Source organism: Chlorocebus sabaeus, chromosome 1 (genome assembly GCF_047675955.1).
Source record: "Chlorocebus sabaeus isolate Y175 chromosome 1, mChlSab1.0.hap1, whole genome shotgun sequence".
Lineage (NCBI taxonomy): Eukaryota > Metazoa > Chordata > Mammalia > Primates > Cercopithecidae > Chlorocebus > Chlorocebus sabaeus.
This window is the reverse complement of record NC_132904.1, coordinates 109562038-109584058: the sequence shown is the minus strand read 5'-3', so window position 1 is coordinate 109584058 and position 22021 is coordinate 109562038. Positions and strand designations below refer to the sequence as shown.

Sequence of the window (22021 nt, the reverse complement as noted above, 5' to 3'; positions counted from 1 at the left end):
AGGGTGGTTAAGGTTGTTGAAATCTAACACATTTCAGTGTTGTGCCCAGTTGTGTCTTTCTAATGCAGAGCTGCCTGCTGCAGCCACAGTGGTTCCTCAGACATCCGACGTGATCTCACACGGGAGATGGTTCCAGCCTGAGCCTGCCTCTTAGCAGTAACCGTAGTGACCATTTATAAAGGTTTCCAAGTGTCAGGCACATTTCAGGCTCTTTGCATATATTATAACGCATCTTTATAACAACTCAATAAGCTATTTTGTCCCCATTTGACAGACGGAGAAATTGAAGTTCTGAAAGATTAGGTGACCTATTCTTCCAGAATAAGTAGTAAACCTAGAACTGGATGCCATGTCTGTCTGGCTCTAAAACCTGTGTTCTGTCCACAGAGCCACATCAGGAAAACCATTGGAAAGGCATCCCAGCCTACCACACCTCCACTTCCAGGGGGATATTGGGGACCACCTGCCCAATCCTTGTGCCCTACTCGGCAGTGAGGAAGCCATGAGGACCTCTCAGTCACTGGGATCTCTGGACTGGGCCTTAGGGCAGTGACAGGCCTTTCCTACTATTTCAGCTCATACCTGCTTACAAATTAAGTGAGAACAAGGCCTCCCCAGCTGAGAAGTGTGTCTGCAGGGCTCTGTGCTGAACCGGCTCTCCAGAAGGCTAGCCAGTGAAAGACCTATCACTTCCACCGGGGACTGATCACCAGGCAGAAAGGAAGTAACTCAGCTTCCCAGAAAAGGTCTTCCCTGGGGCTATGTGAAGAAAGGAGATTGCTCCCTTGTTCATTCTCTTCTCTACTACAAAACCCTAGCAAGAGGTTATTCTCAGTGTTCAGATGTGGCCTCTAAATCTCTCAGCCATTGGTTGTAGTTGAAGATGACCAAGTGTCATTCTAAAACCAAATGGAAAGGGTGATTTTCAGTGTGGGATTCGGATAAAAGTGGAATGAGGGGGAATCTTAAGTGGCTGGTGAGCAAACCAGGAGAAGATGGCTTAGAGCCAACTTGCTGTTAGCAGGATTAGGACAGCTCAGGTGGCCAGGCGAAGGGCTGGTGAGGGAACAAGGATTGTTTGAGGACCTTAGGCAGCCTCGGGCAGTGGGGAGAGCCCAGTCTCTCAGTCAGGCTTGGATTTAAACTGCCTCACCCAGCTGTGTGAGATCCGGCACTTACTGACTGCTGTGCACCCACTTACTTCATCTGTAAAGAGGGGATAATGGTCAGACCTACCACACAGGGTTCTCGTGCAGAGAAAATGCATGTGGTCACAGTGACAGTGCAGGTGCCCGGTCTACCATACACATTTTATCCAAGGTAGTGATTCTTATATATTAGTATGGCATTTACGAGAAGTACTAGATAATGGCAAAATAACTTTGTAGAAAACTTCAAGACACAGAAAAATCAACCATGGTATGAGTTTGTCACCACCACAGTCATCTAAGAGGCTTTCAAATGGACCCAGTGTGAACATGGCCTAACAGCTGTAGGGCCATCTTGGGATTTTAAGCCATGGCCAGGGCCCATGGGCCACCTGCCAGACACAGAGTAAGACCCCATCCCACCCCTGCCCCATCTGGGCTGCCCCTGTTGTTTCCCTAGCAAGCTGGGTGTCAGGGTCGCAGGGTTCTGGTGAAGTCTGAGAAGGAAGCCACTCACCGCTCGGTACCTGACCAGATAGTGTCTGATGGGGGAGCCGCCGTCATCCTGCTTGATCAGGTTCACTTTAATAGAGTTTCCATCCTCTCCCATCTGCCCTTCGAGCTTAGGTGCACTGGGTTCCCCTGAAACAGCCAGTTAATTCACATGAAATTCACATCCACAGAAGGAAAATCCAACCCATCCGAATGGGATGGAGTGACAGGGTGGGGCTGGACACTTTTCTTGCTTTCTCAGAAATTCAAATGGTTAAAAAGCAATAAAAATAAAACTGAATTCCAGGTAGATGCCTCAGACTGAGCCCAAACTGAGAGTGCCTCTTGGGAATGTTCTGGTAAATAGCCTTCCTGTGAGCAGGGTCCTTTCAGCATTTTAAGAATAGGCTTTTTTTTTTTTTTTTTTGTCTCTCTCACTAGTACTTATGTTTCCTTTTAGTTGCTCTTATAACTGAAGATTTAATTTTTATAAACCTGACACATCTTGAGGAACAGCCTGAAATAGGAGAAAATACAAGTGTTTGAGTAGGAAACTCCCATCCATAAAATTATTTTGCAAAACAGCCCAGTTTCTTGCCGGGACACGTCACTCACCCCTGGGGCTAGGAGGCCTGATCTCTAGTGGGAGTAAATAATGCTGCATTCTTGGGACTGGCTTTTCATGAATGACATTTTATTACTCAGACTCATTAAAAAAATAAGAAGTTTCCAGTTGTGATTAAATAAAGCACAACTTGCCCTAGGCAAGTTTTTTGTAAGTATCCTTATGCCTCTTATGCAAGTTTCCTGTAAGTATCCACTTATGGTTCAAATGAGTGAGTGCTAATCCTCACACTTTAATGTGTTAAAGTGACAATCAGTGCAGTCTTTTTCTTTGTGAGAGGAGACACAGAAAAACGTCTTCAGCATTTCTCAACAGAAAAAAAGTTGTCTCTTGATTTGCAATATACACTCAGCTTGTAGCACTGTGAATCCAAGGTTGAGAAGGAAGATGAACTTGCATGTGACAAACTGCTAGGGCTAGGATGGTTCTCCAGTGAGTAAGGCACTAATTTACTTTAAAAGAAACAATTGCATTAATATATGCTGAAAGTAATAAGGTGAGAGGACATCTCACATACAAAGTTAAAACGAAGATGTAACACACTGGGAATCCTGCACTTCTGCGAGGAGCTATCTCTGCATCTATTTCATAACCTCAGAGAGAAAACTTGGAGACGCTACAAAACAGTTACCTTCTGGGTGGGTCACTCTGGCTTGCTCTCTGGAAAACAGAATCACAGACATGTGACAGAAGAGCCACAAAACGGCTTGTCACCAGGGCTTGGATCTAAGCACCTAAAACTGCACCACTGGCCATTTATAAGATGGCTACAGGCACAGTTAGTGTCACGCCTCACTTCTCATTCAGCTACTCTGGGAACCACCTTCCTTCCATACAAGGAGGAACCAGGGAGAAGGCTAAGGAAGAGCCCACCGCTTATCATCGCAGGCTGGCAGCAGGCGGATCACCTGGGCACTTGTCAGAAATGTAACCAGATCCTTCCAGTGATCTGTGTGCACGTTTAGGTTTGAGAAGTAGCAGTAACAGGGATAGATTAAAAGCTACAACAGGGAGGATGCATAATGTCGGGAGGATATTTAGCAAAAGTTGTGCTTATTATTTGTTTTCTTAGATCAATAATTAAGGAAAAATAAAAATAGGAATAAAAAGATGAATGGATTTCAGGCAAAGACCTGTCTTGTTTTAAAGCCACTATCTAGCCCTGGGCCACAGCTATTCAGTGGAAAATAGGTAGAAATTTGGTTTAGACAGGTCAAGGTATTTAGGCTTTCCAAATTCCTTTGGACTGTCCCAAGTCCTAGACAATACATCAGTTATGTCTACATTATTATAGATATCTAGCGCTAAAAAGCGACTCAAAGTGGCATAGATCTTAGATCAGGGCAGGAGCTCTGTGTAGATTCAGAAATGCTGAACAAATAGAAGGAGACACAGGAGAACTTTACAAATTGTATTCTCTGATTAAACTGGGGTGACCAACTCATCCCGGTTAGCCTGGAACATTCCAGGTTTTAGCACTGCCAACATCCTGGGAAACCCTTCAGTCCCAGGCAAACTGGAATGGTTGATGACCCTAGACCTATTGCAAATGAACGTAATTATTCTAACTTTGTCCACTCAGAATCACAACACTGGCTCTGTGCTGAATGGTCTACCTGCCCTAGCATGGAGGGGATTTTTACAGGCAGCATCAACGGCCCTTCCAACATGCCCACTAGGCAAGGACTGCGTCCTTCTCCCAAGGCCTCCTTTTAGGGATCAGTCCACTGGGGCTTCTCTGGCTGCACGTTCCTAATGAGTTCCTCTTGAAATTGAGCAGTGTGAGTTTTCAAGGCTGAATCAATCCTGCAAAATGCTGTCTCCGAACTCTGCATCATGGGGGGTCTGTTGCCTTGATCAAGTTTCATTCCACTTTTGCAAAATATGGGCCCTGAATTGGATGCTCTTTAGGGCTCCTTCCAGCTCTGCCGTCATGTGAAACAGTGACAGCCACTGCACTAGCACGGACTGCCAACTATACCTGGGCTGTTTCTCATGACATTGTGGGAAACAGAACACAAAATACAAAACTTTCAGCCAATTTTAAGGAGATGCACTCCAAGGTCAACAATTCCACATCTGTAAGGCAGAAAGTTGTCAACTTTTTGCTTTAAAATGTTGAAAAAATTATCTCAAAAGTTTTATCTTTGAAAAGAGACCCCCAAGTCTCTTCAAAGACCTAAGAATAAAAGTCTCTCTGGGGAATCCTGCAGAAACCAACTTCCCTGATGAAAGTACTCTCTTATCTTTAGATTTGTTTCAGAAAAAAATTTAATTTGAATCAGAGAAAAACCATCAAAATCTATACCATAGTTAGAACACAGTTCCAACATTTGACATAGTTAGAACACTGTAATTTGCTATCATTGTATCTGAGTGACTATCCGTACTCTGATATGTGTGTATTATTTTCTCACAGAACTTAGAGCATTTTATATTATATAATAATATTGACTGGGCACGGTGGCTCATGCCTGTAATCCTAGGACTTTGGGAGGCTGAGGCAGGTGGATCACTTGAGGTTAGGAGTTTGTGAGCAGCCTGGCCAACACAGTGAAACTCAGTCTCTACCAAAAAAAAAAAAAAAAAAAAAAAAGCTGGGTGTGGTCATGTGCCTATAATCCCCGCTACAGCTACTCGAGAGGCTGAGGCACAAGAATCACTTGAACCCGGGAGGCAGAGGTTGCAGTGAGCCAAGATCGTGCCACTGCACTCCAGCCTGGGTGACAGAGTGAGACCTTGTCTCAAAAATAAAATAAAATAAAATAAAATTTAGGTTTATTATTTAGAGTGCTCTACCTATGATTTATTCAACAGACGTGTACTGAGTATCTGCTAGGTCCCAGGTAGTCTATTAGGTACTGAAGTCTCAAAGGTAAAGAAGACACAATTTTGTTTGTCAGATGAAAAAACTAAGTTATGATTAATTCCTTTAAAAGATGATGGGGCCCTTGGACAGATACATAATGCTTCCTATGACCTTTTTTTTTCTTTTTGAGACAGGGTCTTGCTCTGTCACTCAAGTTGAAGTGCAGTGGCACAGTCATAGCTCACTGCAGTCTCAATCTCCATGACTCAAGTGATTCACTCACCACAGCCTCCGGAGTAGCCAGGACCACAGGCACATGCCACCACACTTGGCTAATTTGGCTAATTTTTAAAGTTTTTGTAGAGATGGGGTCTCACTATGTTACTGAGGCTGGTCTTGAACTTCTAGGCTCAAGTTATCCTCCTACGTTGGCCTCCCAAAGTACTGGGATTATAGGTGTGAGCCCCTGCACCCAGCCTATGACAGTATTTCTACACGAAGATCATATTCAACTAATATCACAGAGATTTGGACCCACTTGGTGGCTCTGTAACTTGCTGTGAGTACATGAAAATATGCTAAGAGCAATTGTTTAATCAAGTGTCTTATCTTCCAGTGTTCACTGTCAGTGAATTCTCTTAAAGATTACAAATGGGGTTAGAGAAACTTTCTTAGGCTTTCTGCACAAAGCCATGCCTGATGAGGGAGGGGCTGTGGCGGGAGAAAAGGGACCTTTCTGTTCAGGAGGCTGACTGCTATATCGAGCACATTAGCAGAAGAAATGCCTGAGAGAGTCCTGATGTGCACTGTGTTCTGAGATGGCTGCTCTGATTGAAATCATTATGAGTAATTTCAGTAAAACCAATATTGTAATTATTTGTAAATGTTGGTTTGCGATTCAGCAGCAATCGGCAGGTTGCTCCCAGAAGACCCCTGGGGTTAATTACACCCTTGGAGTTTAGCTTTAGCCGTGAGTCAAATGTTCCCCCCAAAATGCATTATGTAAAGACTACACCAACGGAACATTAAAAAGAAACTTTGCCAACAACAAATATCAAGTATTGTGCAGTTCTGTTATTTTCTAGCAGGATGTGAATCATGAACCCAAGAAAGAAAGAACGTACCATAGAGGCCACGTACAGTCAGACATATCACAGGCAGGTCCTATGAAATTCTCCCTTAGAAACCATGATTGAAATGTATATTTCTGGCCATGCCGATTGCAGGTTCTCTGTTTGTAATTACTGTGCTACTGTACCCTTAAATCTGAATCGGCTTTATGCCCTTCCTCTCATCAGCAGAAGCCCCAGGAATTAGAAAACTCCGGCTGGATATCTGAATTCCACAACAAAAATTGTAGCAAATCCAGGGTACTTGGACAGCACTGGTGAATTTTAGCAGGAAACAACATTCTATTTCTCTCTCAAAGGAGCCCAAACACCAAGAGTTAGCTGTGTCTTCTGAATGAAAGGCTGGGGTGCCAAACAGGCATCCTCAAGGAAGCCTCTATCTGGGGCTGGGCACAGTGGCTCATGCCTGTAATCCCAGCACTTTGGGAGGCCAACGCGGGTGGATCACCTGAGGTCAGGAGTTCAAGACCAGCCTGGCCAACATGGTGAAACCCTGTCTCTACTAAAAAAAATTAAAAAATTAACTGGGCATGGTGGTGCCTGTAATCCCAGCTACACAGGAGGCTGAGGCAGGAGAATTGCTTGAGCACGGGAGGTGGAGGTTGCAGTGAGCAGAGACTGCACCACTGCACTCCAGCCTGGGTGACAGTGAGACTCAGCCTCAACAAAACAAAACAAAACAAAACAAAACAAAAAGCCCTCCATCTGTGTTCTCTATTCATCCACTTTGTTTTCTCTCTCATAGAGATCTGCACAAAGTTTCAGGTGTCTGAGCATAAACCCGTGATAAATGTGGGGCTTGCATTACAAACTTTTACTTTTCCTATCAAATAAGACTGTCTAGTTTTAAAAATACTGTTCATTTTGTTTATCCTAACTCCTGCCTCATTTGGGTGATTATTTCTTCCAAGCAATTTGAAACTTGTGTTATATATACCTTTTTACTCTTAGTTTTTGAAAAGTCCAAAATGTATGACTTAGCTATTCAAATATGAAGCCTATTTACTTTTTCCAAGTTAGAAACATTACAATTACATCCAGAGGTTAGAAACGTGGCTGGTCCTTAGGGCATCAGCAAATTATCTGAGGGAATCAGGATTTAGCGTTATTAGACCACTAACTCTCTTTCCTGAAACTAAAGAAACAAAGCTCTTAGCCCTTGATACCAAACAAAAGAATCGGATGTGATCTATGTTGCATACATTCTTGGATCCTCATGACTCTCCCTGGCGCCTCTTTTGGTAACCTACCTGGCTATTCTAGGGATGCCGAGTGGCTTTTGGACAGTCCCGAAGAACAGCCTGGCAGTGTAAGGGTGGGTATTAATTTGTCTTTGGCATTGTTCCTGCTAGATGAAGCTTTTGGAGTAAAGTTGGTTTTTTTTTTTTTTTTTTTCCCCCTGGACCCTTTTGTCTTCAGCATTAGGGCTTTGCTTGTGCCTGAGTGACCAGAATCTTTGCCATCCTAGTCCCTGGCTCTAGGGAGCCTCGGGATACACAATGAGTGCGTGTGGGTATGGCCAGTTCCCAGCTTGCAGAGCAAGGATGCTGAGCTCCCTGTGGCCACACTCACTAAGGCATCTGGTCTGTAAATCCTTTCCAGCACCAGTTTCCTGAGGAATTATGAATGTGAGAGTGCGTGTTGGGGTGGGGCGGTAAATGGCAGCACGAAGTACAAATTAAACAGCAACCAATGAGCTCTGACAGACAGAACCACAAAAATACCAGTTCCCTTCTCGCGGGTGTCATGAAAACACCAACAGATTAATTGATCAATTATCTTTGTTTCATCATCCTAAAAAGAAAATATGACCAGGAAGGTATGGCTTGTGGTTATGGGGCTGATCCAGGCTGAGGAAGTTATAACAGAAATAACTGCTATCACCAACAGTTAACTCGGCTCCTGCCTCCAAGGCCACAAGGGGGGCTCGTGTCCGTCTTCAGCTCTATTTCATGGTCATTAGATTGGTTATGAAGAAGAATGTGGCTCCTGGGGAATTTCAGCCCTCATACTGGTGACCCTAAGGGAACTGTCAGTTTCCAAGGCCAGCGGCAGCCCACAGTCCCTGCCCACAGGATTCGGGCTGACACACCTCACTGCCTTTTTCTTAGCCCCTTCCCACTGACTCTCTACCCTGGGAACCTCCAGTGCAGGGAATCCTTAGAGGTAAAGGCAATTAGAGCAGAAACCCTGGTGAAAAGTCTGTGTCGACCTGCCAGAGATCGTGGCAATCCAGACACACAGCTGTAAAAAAATAAAGGAGGGAGTGGAAGGGGTGGTTAGTGATGTTTTCAATCTAAGAAGGAAGAGTGGGTGTTAAAGAGCTTAGCTCATCAGAATCAGCATTTCCTAGTACGAGTCAGTGTCAGTAGCTAAAGAAAAAAAATATCATTATGAATGGCTGGGGAGGGAGTCATGCTCAGACATGCAGCACACAGACAGGGGGTGCAGGGGGCTTTTCATCTCACGCATGCTGCTGGTGGGGAGTCCCATTTACACAGAGTCCTCGGTAGCTGGTGGACAAAGCCACGGCTCCGTGGAGTCACTGGAGGAAGCCCTGCAGTGACATGATGCCATGACCTTAGAAATCAAAGTTTGCATCCTCACTTTTTCTTTTCTGGGACAGGTGTCTAAGCTTATCTGTCGCAGTCCTCTACAGGCCAAGCCCTGTAGGCTCAGGGGCCAAGTAACCATAAAGGATGGCGCTCAATCCCTGTTATAACCTCCCTTCTCCTTCTGAGTTGCCACACTTCATGCAGGGCTGCTGGATTCTGTAAACACTGCCCCACTGAACTCAGGCAGATGGAGCATCCAGCTTATGTTACGCATATCCCAGGCAGTTTTCTTTTTTTGAGGGGGTGCAAGGTGGACAGGGAACATCAGATGTCACCAATTGTTGGGTGTACAACCCACTGACAGCAGAAAGTCCCCCCTCACTCCTCTGCTTACTTTCACCTTTCTCATTTAGGCCCAATTCAGCTTAAATCTTTGCTAATACCCAGGGAGAGGAGGTGATAACTGTCCTTAACTAAGCTTTATTGCTCTCCTCCAGGAATTTTATTGGCTCTGACCTCTCCATTCCCTTAAATTTTTATTGTTAAAGGCCAGTTCCTGCTGCTTACGGGGCTCACCTGAATAAGTCCTCAGTTTGCCCCCTTGCAGATGGCAGGAGAGGGTCCGTCATGGATGAGGACACAGTTCCAGGAGGGGGTAATCATAGCTTTGGAATTCTCTAAGGCCCTCAGTGATTTTTTTTTTAGTACTGTCCACATTTTTTACCAACAGCCAAGCAGATTGCTAAGGAATGTTTCTATGGCAACTTCAGAAAACATCTTTAAACATTTCTTGCCCTGGCTTAAAATGTCTGGAAGAGATCTCTCTTTAGAGGAGCGAATTAATGTCTACCTTATTAACATTGTGCTTTGTTTCGCTCCAAATTATAGCATTGCACAGAAATGACCAAGCTTGCTTTTTAAAAAGAAATGAATAGGTTTCAAACTCAACATCCAGTAACTGCTCACATTTAAGATTTCATGGGGAAGGCCCAGATCTTTTTCCAGAACATCAACTACTGAACAGTCATCACAAGTCTGAAAAATGTCTAGTCTTGCTGATGGTCAACCTTTGGGAAATCATGAAAATACAATATTTTGGGTGGGACTTGTAGTTTAGAAAATCTGAAGCTCTCTATATTCTCTGTCTTAAGACTTGCATATTCAGATGATTTTTAAAGGTAAGCCCAATTTATTGGCATGGACTGAATCAGATGTTCTGCTTCTGGGACAATCCCACCTTATTTCGTACAATGTCGACACCCAATATCTCCTTTTTGGAAATGAGGATGGCTCATAGGCAAGTCCAGGAGTCTGGCTGTAAATGGGACTACACTGGGGCCAAGCTGACATCCCTATAAAGCTGAGGTGCTCAGAGATGGGAAATGTGGAGGGTGAACGAGAGGGAAGGTACACAGGGCTAAACACACAGGAGGAGAACGAAACACAAGAACAGACCAGGAACAAAGGACATGCGAGACCAGCTGTTGACGGTTTTGTCTGTGTGGATGTCGCCCAATCAGTTCTCAGAGAAGTGAGGTCAAACAGGGACCCCTTGCATGCATGGGCACACCGGGGGTTACTGGTGTTAGTTTTGCTTTCGTGATCCATGTAGCGCATGTCTCAGGGTGTGATTTGAAGTAAAACATTTCAGTTAGGAGAAAACTGAATGCATATGACTCAAAGGGCAGGTTCTGAATAGGTGTTTGATTTTAGTGAGGGAAGCTGTGAGCAGAGGCTTCCTTCTCTCTTTCTGGTAAGCGAGAAATGTTTTAATGAGGTTGTGACAGTCACAATATTAACTAATTATTTTGTCATTGCTATGCACTTAATTAGGCTATAATTTTATTTCCTTTGCTGCAAGGGTCAATCATGTGTTTCTTGATTACACGGAGATCTCCAGTCATGGTAATTATCAAGTGACTTTTGCTTTGATTTTCTCCCCCTCCCTGGGGGAGGGCCACTCTTAAAAAGTGACACCTCGGTAATCACAGCCAAACTGCTCTAATCCAAATTCTTAAATCTCTTATTTCAGAAAGTCCTCAATGTGCATGGATTTTATGAAGCACTCTCATTGGGTTTTGAACAAATACAACCTTTGCAATTGATATATTTCACTCTGTAGCATTTCAAGGTTGTAAACATTTTCACAGGAATGTGACTCATTTTAGAACAACTATGGTCTTTAGAACTACTGGATAAAGTTAAACAACAATGCTATAAAGCTAATTTGCCAAACACCTTTCTGGGAAATAATTTTTATGAACCATCTGGTAAAAATTCAGTTTGCAAACTGTGCTATGGCTAATGTGGGTTGACTGTAGGGAACAGTTTGTGTGACCAAATTTCTTGAAGCAAAATAGCAAACCAAAGGTTGTCGTGATATCAAATTGTCATGTCAAGTTTGCAAGGAATGATGAATGCTGGATGTGAATTGAGAACAAGAGGAAATCTCTCAAATGGCTTTGCTTGGGAAATCTGAGACAGGAAGAAATGGGTGTGCCCTACGTGCCAGGCTGTGGTCCCAGATTTATTTCACTAATCAGAACAAAGAGTTTTACCTTCTGTTCACCAGCGTGGACGACATCATCAGCACCATGCAAGCCACATGACAAAGTCACATGATACGCACGCACATGATTGGTTGAAAGGAAAGTGGAGGAGGTCACATGGAAAATACAAAAAAATTAAAAACTGATGTAAACAATGGGCAGGGAGAAAAATCAACAACAAAATCACAGACTAAATAAAAGGAGAAATTAAATTAAATTAGCAGCATATATAGGAAACATTGGGAGGGCAGCGAAACTGCCCAGAAATAGGATAATAAATCATAAAGAGCATTTGGTTAACAACACCAATAAGCATTAGCTACGGCTGCAACACTACATATTAATACCACATCAGGAGCATGTAAACTTGTTTTGAAATGGGGAGGTGTTGCTGTCAGGAACCAGATGTCAAAGTCAATCCAGGAGACTGTTAAAGGAAAAGAAAAAAGCAAGTTATTATCCACAGATTCCAGAAATGTCTCAGCATCCTTGGGAAACAAGGGCAATGAAACAGAATATGGGTCATCAAGGAAAAGTCCTGAGAGTCTTAACGTGAAGACTGTGTGCCCTAGAAGAACAAAAGATTGTATTAAATCAAAAAGCGTCATTTCATGTTTCCTGTGGCATAAGGAAGAGGGGGGCATGAGCTGAATGGGGCTGGGTGGATGCATGCCAGAGATGGTGGCTTTGATGATCTTATCTCACTTCTTTCTCCACAAACCCGTATTATTCCTGAGACCTCAGTGAGCCTCCCTAAAGTCAAGACCCATATAAAGGAAGAGGCCAGTGCAGACTAGGGAATAGGTTTCCTTCTGATGGTTGAGACAATGGCTGTGCTGACACTAAACAGCAGAAACTGTACCTTTGGCCTAATGTGCTGAGAGTTTGACATTAAGCAAATGTTTGGCCATTTGTGGTTAAAGTTTTTTGTTTGTTTTGAAACAGGGTCTCGTTTCATCACCCAGGCTGCAGTGCAGTGGCGTGAAGATAGCTCACTCCAGTCTTGACCTCCCAGGCTCAAGCAATCTTTCTGCCTCAGCCTCCTGAATAGCTGGGACCACGGGCGTGTGCCACTACGCACAGCTAATTTTTCTATTTTTTGTAGAGATGGGGGTTTCGCCATGTTGGCCAGGCTGGGCTCAAGGGATCCTTCTACCTCAGCCTTCCAAAGTGCTGGGATTACAGGCTTGAGCCACGGCACCCAACCTGTTGTGGTTAAAGTTGTATCTTTAGACTTGTGGTTGCACTAAGACATAAATTGGAGATTTACAATGAAAAAAAAATACTTTTCTTGTGTGGATGTAAAAGCATTCCTTTTGGTCCTATGTTGTGACTGAGTGATCTTGACTTGTTAAAAGGCATTTTGGGTTTCTGACCTTAAATTTAAGAGGCCAGGGAATGTTTTGGCCATTGCCAATTGTGGCTGAGGGAGAAGGGCAAAGAAGGCAGATGAAGACACCTTTCTGTGTAAAGAACACCGCTGGTTAAAAATAACTCGAGAGAAATGCTTTAACCAGCCTACCTCTTCCCTTGCCACTGTGAGCTGATAGAATGTATGCTTCTTTTCCCATTACACAGATTCCGGTACCTTCCTACCAAAGGGGACTTTCAGGGACTATATACAACTAAGCAATTGCTCCTTTGGTTTTATTTAGAATACCTTTATTCCCTCATAATTATAAATGGGTACACACACACACACACACACACACACACACACACAGGCAAAACTGGGAGATATTTATTTTCAACCCCATTGACGGATTGATGATCGATGGATATTCACACGCTGATAGCTACTCTGCTATTAGTTCCACTGCAATTCACATGTGCTACATTTCACTTACTGGTGAGAAATATGTTCATGCTAAACTCAGGCTGCTGCCCAATTGTGAACATCTTTCCTTTATCTCAGTATCCACTGGGACCTACAATTTGGGTCAGTAGTCAAGTGGTTCAAAATAAAATGACTCAAACTTTCTTCCCTTTGGATGTCACAACTAAGCATTTTATCTGTGGGCAGAAATGTCTGATGTTTAAAAATTAAAGACATGTCAGGGGAGAGACACCTAATTCCTTCTTCAGGCAAAATCTGGAGCCAAGATTGTGTTTCACTAACAGAGAGGACCAACCTACAGTGAGTCACTTTAAATGCGACACAGTTGTACAAATACGTTATGTAGCTTTCTCCTACTGTGCCTGGACACACACTGCACCAGGCTGAAAAAGGACAGGAGTGACACTGTAGAATAAGAAAGGAGGCTGTTAGCTGCATTCCTTTTCCAAATGTGGAAAGAAAAAACCTCATAATCTGAATTAAACCCATGCGAGCACAGCCTATTGCCATCGGCTCGGCTCTGCTGACAAAATGAAACCTTAAAAGCATCAGGAATTAAAATTCATCACAGCACACACATGGAGGGAACACCAAGAAAGCAGACCCTTAGCTGTGTTCTGCAGTAGAAAAAAAAGAACCATTTCATGCAACACACAGAACCAGGAAACTCTTTTCTTCTCTGTTCAATTATGTATCGGAAAGCTTGGCCCTGGGAGCTGGAGTTATACTTTGCATACCTGCTTTCTGCCTTCTCGTTCTGCTTGATGGGATGTATGCCATTTTTTTTCTGTGCAACCAGAAATATTATAAAATCTAAAACTCCCACACAGCTTCGATGCTTGAACACTACAAACATGCACACACACTCATATGGATTCTTCAGGGGATTCAAGTCCTCCACACACATCTTACTTCATTAGAGCATTATAAAGACCAGCTTGGAACACGTTACAGCAGTGATTCTGCACAATGTTTTCTACGTTGAAAAAAAGAGGATACAGTCTGGCTCTTGACTCTACTGTCAAGAGATAAATTCCAGCACTTTCATCTGGACTCTCAACCCAGGGGGAGCCTGGATTAGGCTTTTTCTGCCCATCATTTTTCTAGCACTGAGGCAGGAGCCTGAAAGGAGACAGCAGGAAGGAGCTCTCTCCTTTCCCTGTGCTCTGCATACAGGGAGACAAAGCCGGGCATGCTGTCAGGAAGCAGCAGCTCCTTCCTTCTCGGCATCACCCTCTCCCTTTCCCCAAGCAGCCATTTTCTCCTATTCCTTCCCTGCTTCTCAGTCTTTTTTCTACTGCTAAATTAACACGCACATGAGCGTGTGTATTTCAGAAGGAGGGACAGTGAAGCGAAAGCCGGGAAAGAGATGCTGTTCTTTTGTGTCCTCAGCGTTTCCTTAATCCTTGTCTATTTTTAACTAGAGAGTCAATTTGGAAAGGCCTCCTCATGCACGGAGTATTCTTCCAATAATCACCCCCGTTCTTTTGCTGATGCTTGGTTTGCTCTCTTGGCCAAGCAGACGGCATGCTTAGGAAACCACACCAGGCTAGGAGCCTTCATGCATTCACAACTGTTGCTTTTAATAAAAGGGAAAACAACAGGCAGCGCTGTAACCTAGAAGTCGGCTCTACAACAAGCGATCAGAGGTCTGGCCGAGAGCAGCTCAGCCCTGTACTCACTAGCTGGTTCTGTGGTTGCAAGGGCAGGAAGAGGCCAGGTTGCTATGGAAACATGACAGACAGAAAAGGCACAGAAAGGTGAAGGAGAGAATGGAGATAAATTAAACTCATAGCTATATATGTATATATACATGGGTGTGTATATATTATATATATGTAGGCATCATTATAAAGATGGTGAAGGAGGTATTCTCTCACTCTCTTCTCTGAGTTATCAATATTAATATACATATTTATTTATTTATCTATTTATTATTTTGAGATGGAGTCTTGCTCTGCCACCCAGGTTGGAGTGCAATGGTGCAATCTCATCTCACTACAACCTCCATCTCCCAGGTTCAAGCGATTCTCCTGCCTCAGCCTCCCAAGTAACTGGGATTACAGGCGCATGCCACCACGCCTGGCTAATTTTTATATTTTTAGTAGAGACAAGGTTTCACCATGTTGCCCAGACTGGTCTTGAACTCCTGGCCTCAAGCAATCCAGCCCCTGGCCCTCTCAAAGTGCTGGGATTACAGGCCTGAGACGCCATGCTGGGCCTTAATATACATATTGAAAATACCTTAATATACTTATTTGAAAGAGATGATCAGAGATTTTGCTGACAGATGGCTCTCATGCAGCAAGAGATAGCATAACTCTCATTTATTCTGACTATTAATTCCAGTTGCTAAATTCTGAGCAGTATGTTTTGTGTTCTTCACTCTTAATCTTTAATTTTCACAAACACTTAAAAAGGTAAGTGGAATCCATTCTTCACCTTAGAGGTAAGAAATCTGAGACTTGGGGAGGTTTAGTGGCTTACCCTACGTCATGGAGCTTCAGGCGGAAGTAGTGGAGCTGTGATTTGAACCCAGGTCTGTCTACTTCCAAAGCCTGAACTCCGTCTGCTACAGGACAGTGCCTGGAAAAGCACTGCATGGGGCGGTGGGCATGCTTCTGAGTCAACAGATGGTGACAGAGGGCTTCTGAGCTTGAGGCTTGAGTCACCTCCTGAGTCTGAGCCCAAACTGCAGGGGCTTCTGATATATCAAGGAGAATAAAGCCAGCCAGGCGGCACCACCCTGCCTGCCCATTTGCTGCTGTCTGCCACTCTGGGCAGATGCTGGCTTTGCATCCTGTGTCTTACTGAGCTGTGGTCTTACTTTGCTATTCCTCCCTGGAAAGCTAGGTTCAAAACTCCAAACAGTGGCAGGCCTGGAGCCCCTTCTACTCCTGCGCATTCAGAAGAACAAAAGGACAGGATAGCAACATTCATTAGATCGGAAATGAGCAAGGCTTAGCCAGGATGACGAAACCTGAGAGCGACCCATTGACATTACTGCTGGCTTGGTGGTAATGATCCCAGGTGGGTAAAGCAGAGCTTGATAAACATTAAAATGTTTGCGATTTTCTTTAGGGCGGCAGGATGTGGGTGACTACGCATCCTGTTTTACAGAGGAGATAAACAAGGCTCACTTGTGAAGGGTTAAACGATTTGCCTGAGCGCCTACTGCCAGGCACATCTGCCAGACACTGCCAGACACTGTTTATTTTCCCACAAATATTTACAAGAGAAGTATGCATTTATGGATAAAGTGAAAGCTACAGGCCTCCCTATCTAATTTCAATGTCTGTATCCAACTGTGCCAATTAAAATGAAGGGTAAAAACAAAACACTCCAATACATTTTCTATGACCCTGCAGAGGAGACATTTTTCTTGGTCACTTCCTTTGGCTTCTCCAAATACGAGTTTTGATCCAGCCCACTCAGAATCCTGAGGACAGGGGTGGCCCCAGGGAAGCTGCCTTGGGGATCCTGCCTGCAGGGGTTTCTATCCAGAGCAATCTTTTCCCTTGCCTCTCCTTCAGGGAAGGCTGCCCCTCATGGATCTGAGAAGCCCTATGCCTGTTTCTCTTCTCATCTGCTTCTCTAAAACCCGACGCTGCTTTCCGCCAACTGAGTTGAATTATCACCTGGTGAAGGAGATAACATTAGGCAGAACAAACTGTGGCTGGTGGAAAGCGACCTGCAGAGAGATGGATGAAGAAAATGATACTCACTATCTGGTGGAGACAATGGAACAGGGGTAGACGAGCTAGCAGATGCCGCTGAAGAAAGAAAAATGAAGGTGGGGAAAAAAGATCATTGAGGTACACAGATACTGAATGAAAAAAACGGAAGCAACAACCCTGGGGCGTCAGTATGAGGAGCTGAAGCAAGTTACAGTGGGAAGAACAACACTGTGTTTGAACAGGTGGCCAGGGCACCAGCGAGGAGCAGGGCTCTCTCTAACTTCAAACCTTGAGGCTGTGCACCTGCCAAACCCTGCAGTTCAGGTAAAGTCTGGCCCAGGAACAGCTGCACAAGCCTCAAACCTTGACTGAAAACAAATATCCAGTTCAGCAGGACCAGCTGTCTCCATAGGACCAGAGGTATAGGAGGAAAGGGAATTTGGACCTCAGTTTAAGGTGAACCAGTGAAGGAGAAAATAGACATTGGCTTTTCATGTTACACATCTATATATGTGTTTCTATATAGGTATATATTTCCATATATGACTTTATTTATAGCAAAATCTATATGTCTCACTCATTTCAACATCTGAATGAATGAAACAGAAATGGCTGTCCTACCTAAAGTGTACTACTGGGTGAAGTTCATGATCCTTTATCATACAGGTGATGCTGCAACCACTGCTGCCTTCCAAAAACTCCCCTACAGAATGTGGTTATTTGGAGGCTGCTACAGAAGAGCCATGCAAATAACATTCAGGATTATTCTCACTCCTCCAGAGAACAGAAATGTTGAAGAGACTGGGACTGAAATTCTAGCCAATCTTCTGTGTAGAGGATGGTTGTTTGTGCATCTGAGATACTGGGACACTGAATGGATCTTTGGTTTTTCATTGGCAAATATTTGGAAGTAGTCCCATCAACAGTCACAAAACAAGTCCCCTTTGAGAGCTAGATGAAAATTTGGAAAAACCTCAGGCATCTCCGACACTGCCTTAATATCTAATACTCATGGTTTTGTCTCCCTTGACCTTCCATATGAGGGCATCTCATTAAACCATGAGTACAGAGTCACTGGAATCAAAGCAACAAAGAATCGTAACTCATCATTATTGGATGGTCTCCTTCCCTCTCTTTTCTTTGTTTGGCTTGAATTGTTTGCATAGTTGTCCATATCATTCTGGCAAAGAGATGGAATTTTACGTGCTTTAACCACATGTATGACAATCCGTTTAACTTATACTTGCAGTGCGCCACCTGGGGGACAACATGTGAAAACAAAAATCTCAAGATGCCTCCTTTAAAAAGTAGAGACTCATTCATAATCTCTATATTCAAAAAGAAATTGTCTATTTTGCTTCATGGTACAGAAGCAAATTAAGATGTATTGTTTGGGCAATGAAATTATGAAGGTGGGTAGCTCAGTCATGGAGGGGAGGATTCACAGTGAGTTGTAAGGAGTCTCACAGAAGCAGCCCCTCGCAAGGCAAACAGAGGTTGTGAGCTTTCCTCCTGAGTGTCTTGATGACATGCAGACATTAGGCTTAAAAAATAACATGAAATAGGCACATTCTCCCAGGTTAGAGTTTTATTTGTTTGTTTGGAGTCACAGTTTCCTCATGACCTTCATGCACGTTCATGAACTACACACAAAGGAACCTCCAAACAGGTAAGCCATGCTTACTAACTGGCAGCTTGAAAGCACAAGAATTTGTGGCTTTTACTAGCTCCCCCGCTCATCCCTGCTTTGACGTATCCATGTCTCTAAACACGGAGAGGTCTATTAAAGAACCAAGAAAGTAATCCCATTATTGAGACATCTCAACAAACTTCAAGTGATGAGACCAGTGCCAAATGCGCTGGTCTCACCTGACACCTGGCAGCCCAGGAGTCCGGCAGCAACGCCTCCCCGTGCAGCACACTGGTCTCTGCTGACTCTGTGCCTTCTCTTCCCTAGGGCTTGGAGTGTAACCAGAGCACAACTCCAGTGGCATGGGATCCTGCTGTGCATCCGCATCCCAACAGTATTACAGGACAGGGGTGCAGTGTCAGCGGTGCTGTGAGCTGGCATCAGAAACCAATGCCACTGGTTCTTGGGCTCAGTGCAAGCACACAGCTAAACTGGTGGTTGATTCTGTTTACCTAAGTTCAGACAACCTTTGTGTCTTCCAAGAAATGGGAGTAAGAATTCAGAGAAGGTCCTTCCTAAGGCTTGTTCCTCAGTTCCCAGCAGCAAAAGGGTGGGTTTGTCATAACAGTGGTAGCTGCTGGCAGCATCCTCCCAATGATATCTGTTTTCAGGATGGGTCTAGGGGTAGCAGGATACTCTGTGGGCTAAGTCCTCACTTCAGCAACTCTGGGAAGGTTATCAGGGCCCAAAGAAAGACCATAATAAGTCATCTTTGGTGATAATATGATGTTCCCGTATGTTCACTGCCTCACCCTGCTAAAGTTCTTGCAAAAGGCATGCTCAGTTCTAAGAATATGCCATGGTTCTACTTACCTAAAAGAAGTTTGCCTTTTGATTCTTCAGACCTTAACTTTATTATATGATTGAGAAAAACTGACTTTTTGTACCACTAACAATGCCTGCTGTTGTAGCATTCGCGACCTACTTGGAATGCAGAGATGACACCACCCTTTTCCAAAGGGTGAGTCGTGGTTACTTATCCATTTTGATACTATCAGACAATAAACAACAAGGTCTGGAGACCTCTTTTTTGTAGTTAAAAATTTTAATTTAAAGTTAAAATTTCACTAAGAATTTCATTTTTAACATTGGCTTTAAAATATAGCTTCTGCTATATATATATATATATATATTTATACATATATAAAATCTCACCTTTGCAAGAACTGAGCTGGCAATGCATGAAAACCACTGTGGCCTTTGAAGTCCAAGACCCAGTTACTCTGATTCAGTACTCAAACTCCAGTTACTAGTTAGAAACTCAGAGGGGAGCCTCATCCCAGCCTTCCTCTCTTTAATGTAACTAAGCCAGCATTCATTTACTGATCAAATCCAGACCAGAGGAAACCTGGAGACTCAGTTAAACCACGAGTTAAAGATCAGCGGAAGATCCAGAAGGAAGGTTCTCTCATGCCCAGAGTGACTCCTCCCAAACTTGCTTAGGGCATAGCAGCTGCACGCCCAGAGCAGGTACCTGTCAGTCTGGCCTGATGGCTCCATCCCCCAACTCTGATGCCTCCGAGGGCTGGTTCATCCCGGCACCAACTCTGCTGAGGGGGGATGTGGCACTTGCTCAAAATCTCAGAACACCTACATGTAGCTACTTAGTTTTTGCTGTTGCTGCGATATTTCTGAATAATGTTAGAAAGATAAGCTTCCTTGGGTACCTTTCAGGTGCAGGGAGCCTTTTTCTGAAAAGACTGTACAGCTTCCTGAATACTTTTTCTTCGGTGTCTGTCTGGGTAACACCTCCCTCCGCTATTCTGGTTCAGCCTAGGAAGAGCCAAATCTCAGGAGAAGGGAAGTTTAGGGGCATCTCTGCAGGCTGACGGGGTCAAACCACAGTTCATCTCTCTGTTACCCTTGTTCCCTGTGTCCTCTATGTACAGCTTCCATGATTAGGGTGTCCTTCCAGTGAGGAATCTCCCCTTCCCTACCATGCATGGCAGAAGAGCTCCTACATTAACTGGTTAGTCTTCCCCAAACAAGGAGATGCACACTGCAAGTAACTACACGCTAACGAACAGAGCTGACCGGAACTAGAGACTTAACTCTGCAACAGTTGCCTGCGGGACATGCCCATGGCTCAGAACCAAAGTTCATGCTATGTTTTGACTATGGCAGCTGCTGTAGGAGCCTCCCTGGCCATCCTCCTATTCCCCTCCAGCTACCAAGCTGAGAGACAAAAAGCAAGGAAGCAACTGAGCTCAATTCCTTTATCTCCTAAAAGCAAATATGAAAATCCTTTCAGGTTTTTTTTTCCCTTCAAGGTATTTTGAATAGTGACCTGGTGGGGCTGTGGTCACTTTCCCGATATCCTGGCTGCAGGTGAGGTGGGGCTATAGCATGTTATTCGGGGCCCCATCTGCAGACTTCCACCATGCTTGGCTCAGCAAACATCATCTTTGCCGTGGGGTAATCATCACACACAAAAATTAATAAATAAGCACAATTTCCAAAGACACAGAAGTTGCATGCTCTAAAACAGGAAGAGTGTTAGCCTCTTGGAGTAACCTACAGACGTTAACAACAGCACAACTAGACTAAGGTCAGTGTGGTTAGGGCCCAGACAATATCATCTACTTCAGCCTCTAGGGGACAAAAAAGGGGCCAGAACTAAATTAAGAACTAGATCTAGCAGATGTTAACGCTATGGAAACAGGTAATGAGGTATGAAGAGGCACTTACGTGGAGGAGGGCTATCTGCATTTCCCATGGATGGAACACAGACGAAAAGAAAAGACAAGAGACAGACCCAAGAAAAAAAAAAAAATAAGATGTAAAAGATAATGAATAGAATCCGCAGAGCACATGGAGCTGGAAACTCAAATTATCAAATTACTTCAAATCCAGAGAAAGAAGCCATTCCTGTAGAAGGAAGATGAGACAGGCTTTCCGGTTTCTGGGAAGAGGTAAGGGTAGTGGGTCCCTTTGTAGGCCCCTGGCTTCAAAGAGAAGGAAGCAAAGGATTCTCCCAGGTGCATTTTAAATCCAGGGGTCAGAGAGCCCAGGGAACTCTGTGAACACTCAGGAATTTAGTTCTACGGTATCTTCTGTAGCTGGGTGGACTCAGGAGCTTCCCAGGGCAGTATCTCTGTCTGCAGAGGGGTATGACGGGAGCAGGGCTTGCCCGGAGCCTGGCTGCTGGTGGGAAGGGAGGGCACAGTGGGACAGGCGTAGTTTAAAGAAAGAGGGAATGGCAGAGGAAAACCTAGAGATCCATCCCTGAGTGGAATGAGGGGGAAGCAATTCTCTTGAAAGAGGCCTTGAGGAATGCTCTTGCTATGGGAGGGAGAGGAGCAGAAAAGGCCAAGGCCAGGGCTACCTCTTCCCCTTGGCTTTGCTGGGTTTCTGCTACTGCTCACATATTCTCTAGCAGTTTCCATTTGTCTCTGACTGAATACCTCTGCTGCATCCACAATCTCACAATGCATTATGTGAACTGTCACCATCTATACCTGTGTCCTGCAAGTCACCGGGTGCTTAGAGCTTTTGTGGCCTGTCAAAAA

The 22021-nt window shown here is 44.2% G+C and overlaps 1 protein-coding gene across 8 annotated transcripts in view; it reads right to left on the bottom strand.

The window, feature by feature from the left end:
- Positions 1 to 22021, bottom strand: part of NCAM1 (neural cell adhesion molecule 1) — a 312305-nt gene that overhangs the window by 20557 nt on the left and 269727 nt on the right. For 4 of the 8 annotated variants that reach the window (XM_073021100.1, XM_073021120.1, XM_073021106.1 and 1 more), the window contains exons 14-15: positions 21201 to 21215; positions 1666 to 1790 (exon numbers count right to left, since the gene is read on the bottom strand). In XM_073021100.1, coding sequence (XP_072877201.1) covers positions 1666 to 1790; positions 21201 to 21215 — 140 coding nt within the window. The remainder of the gene's footprint in view (positions 1 to 1665; positions 1791 to 21200; positions 21216 to 22021) is intronic. The other 4 variants (XM_038005206.2, XM_038005212.2, XM_008020884.3 and 1 more) reach the window with 1 other exon arrangement.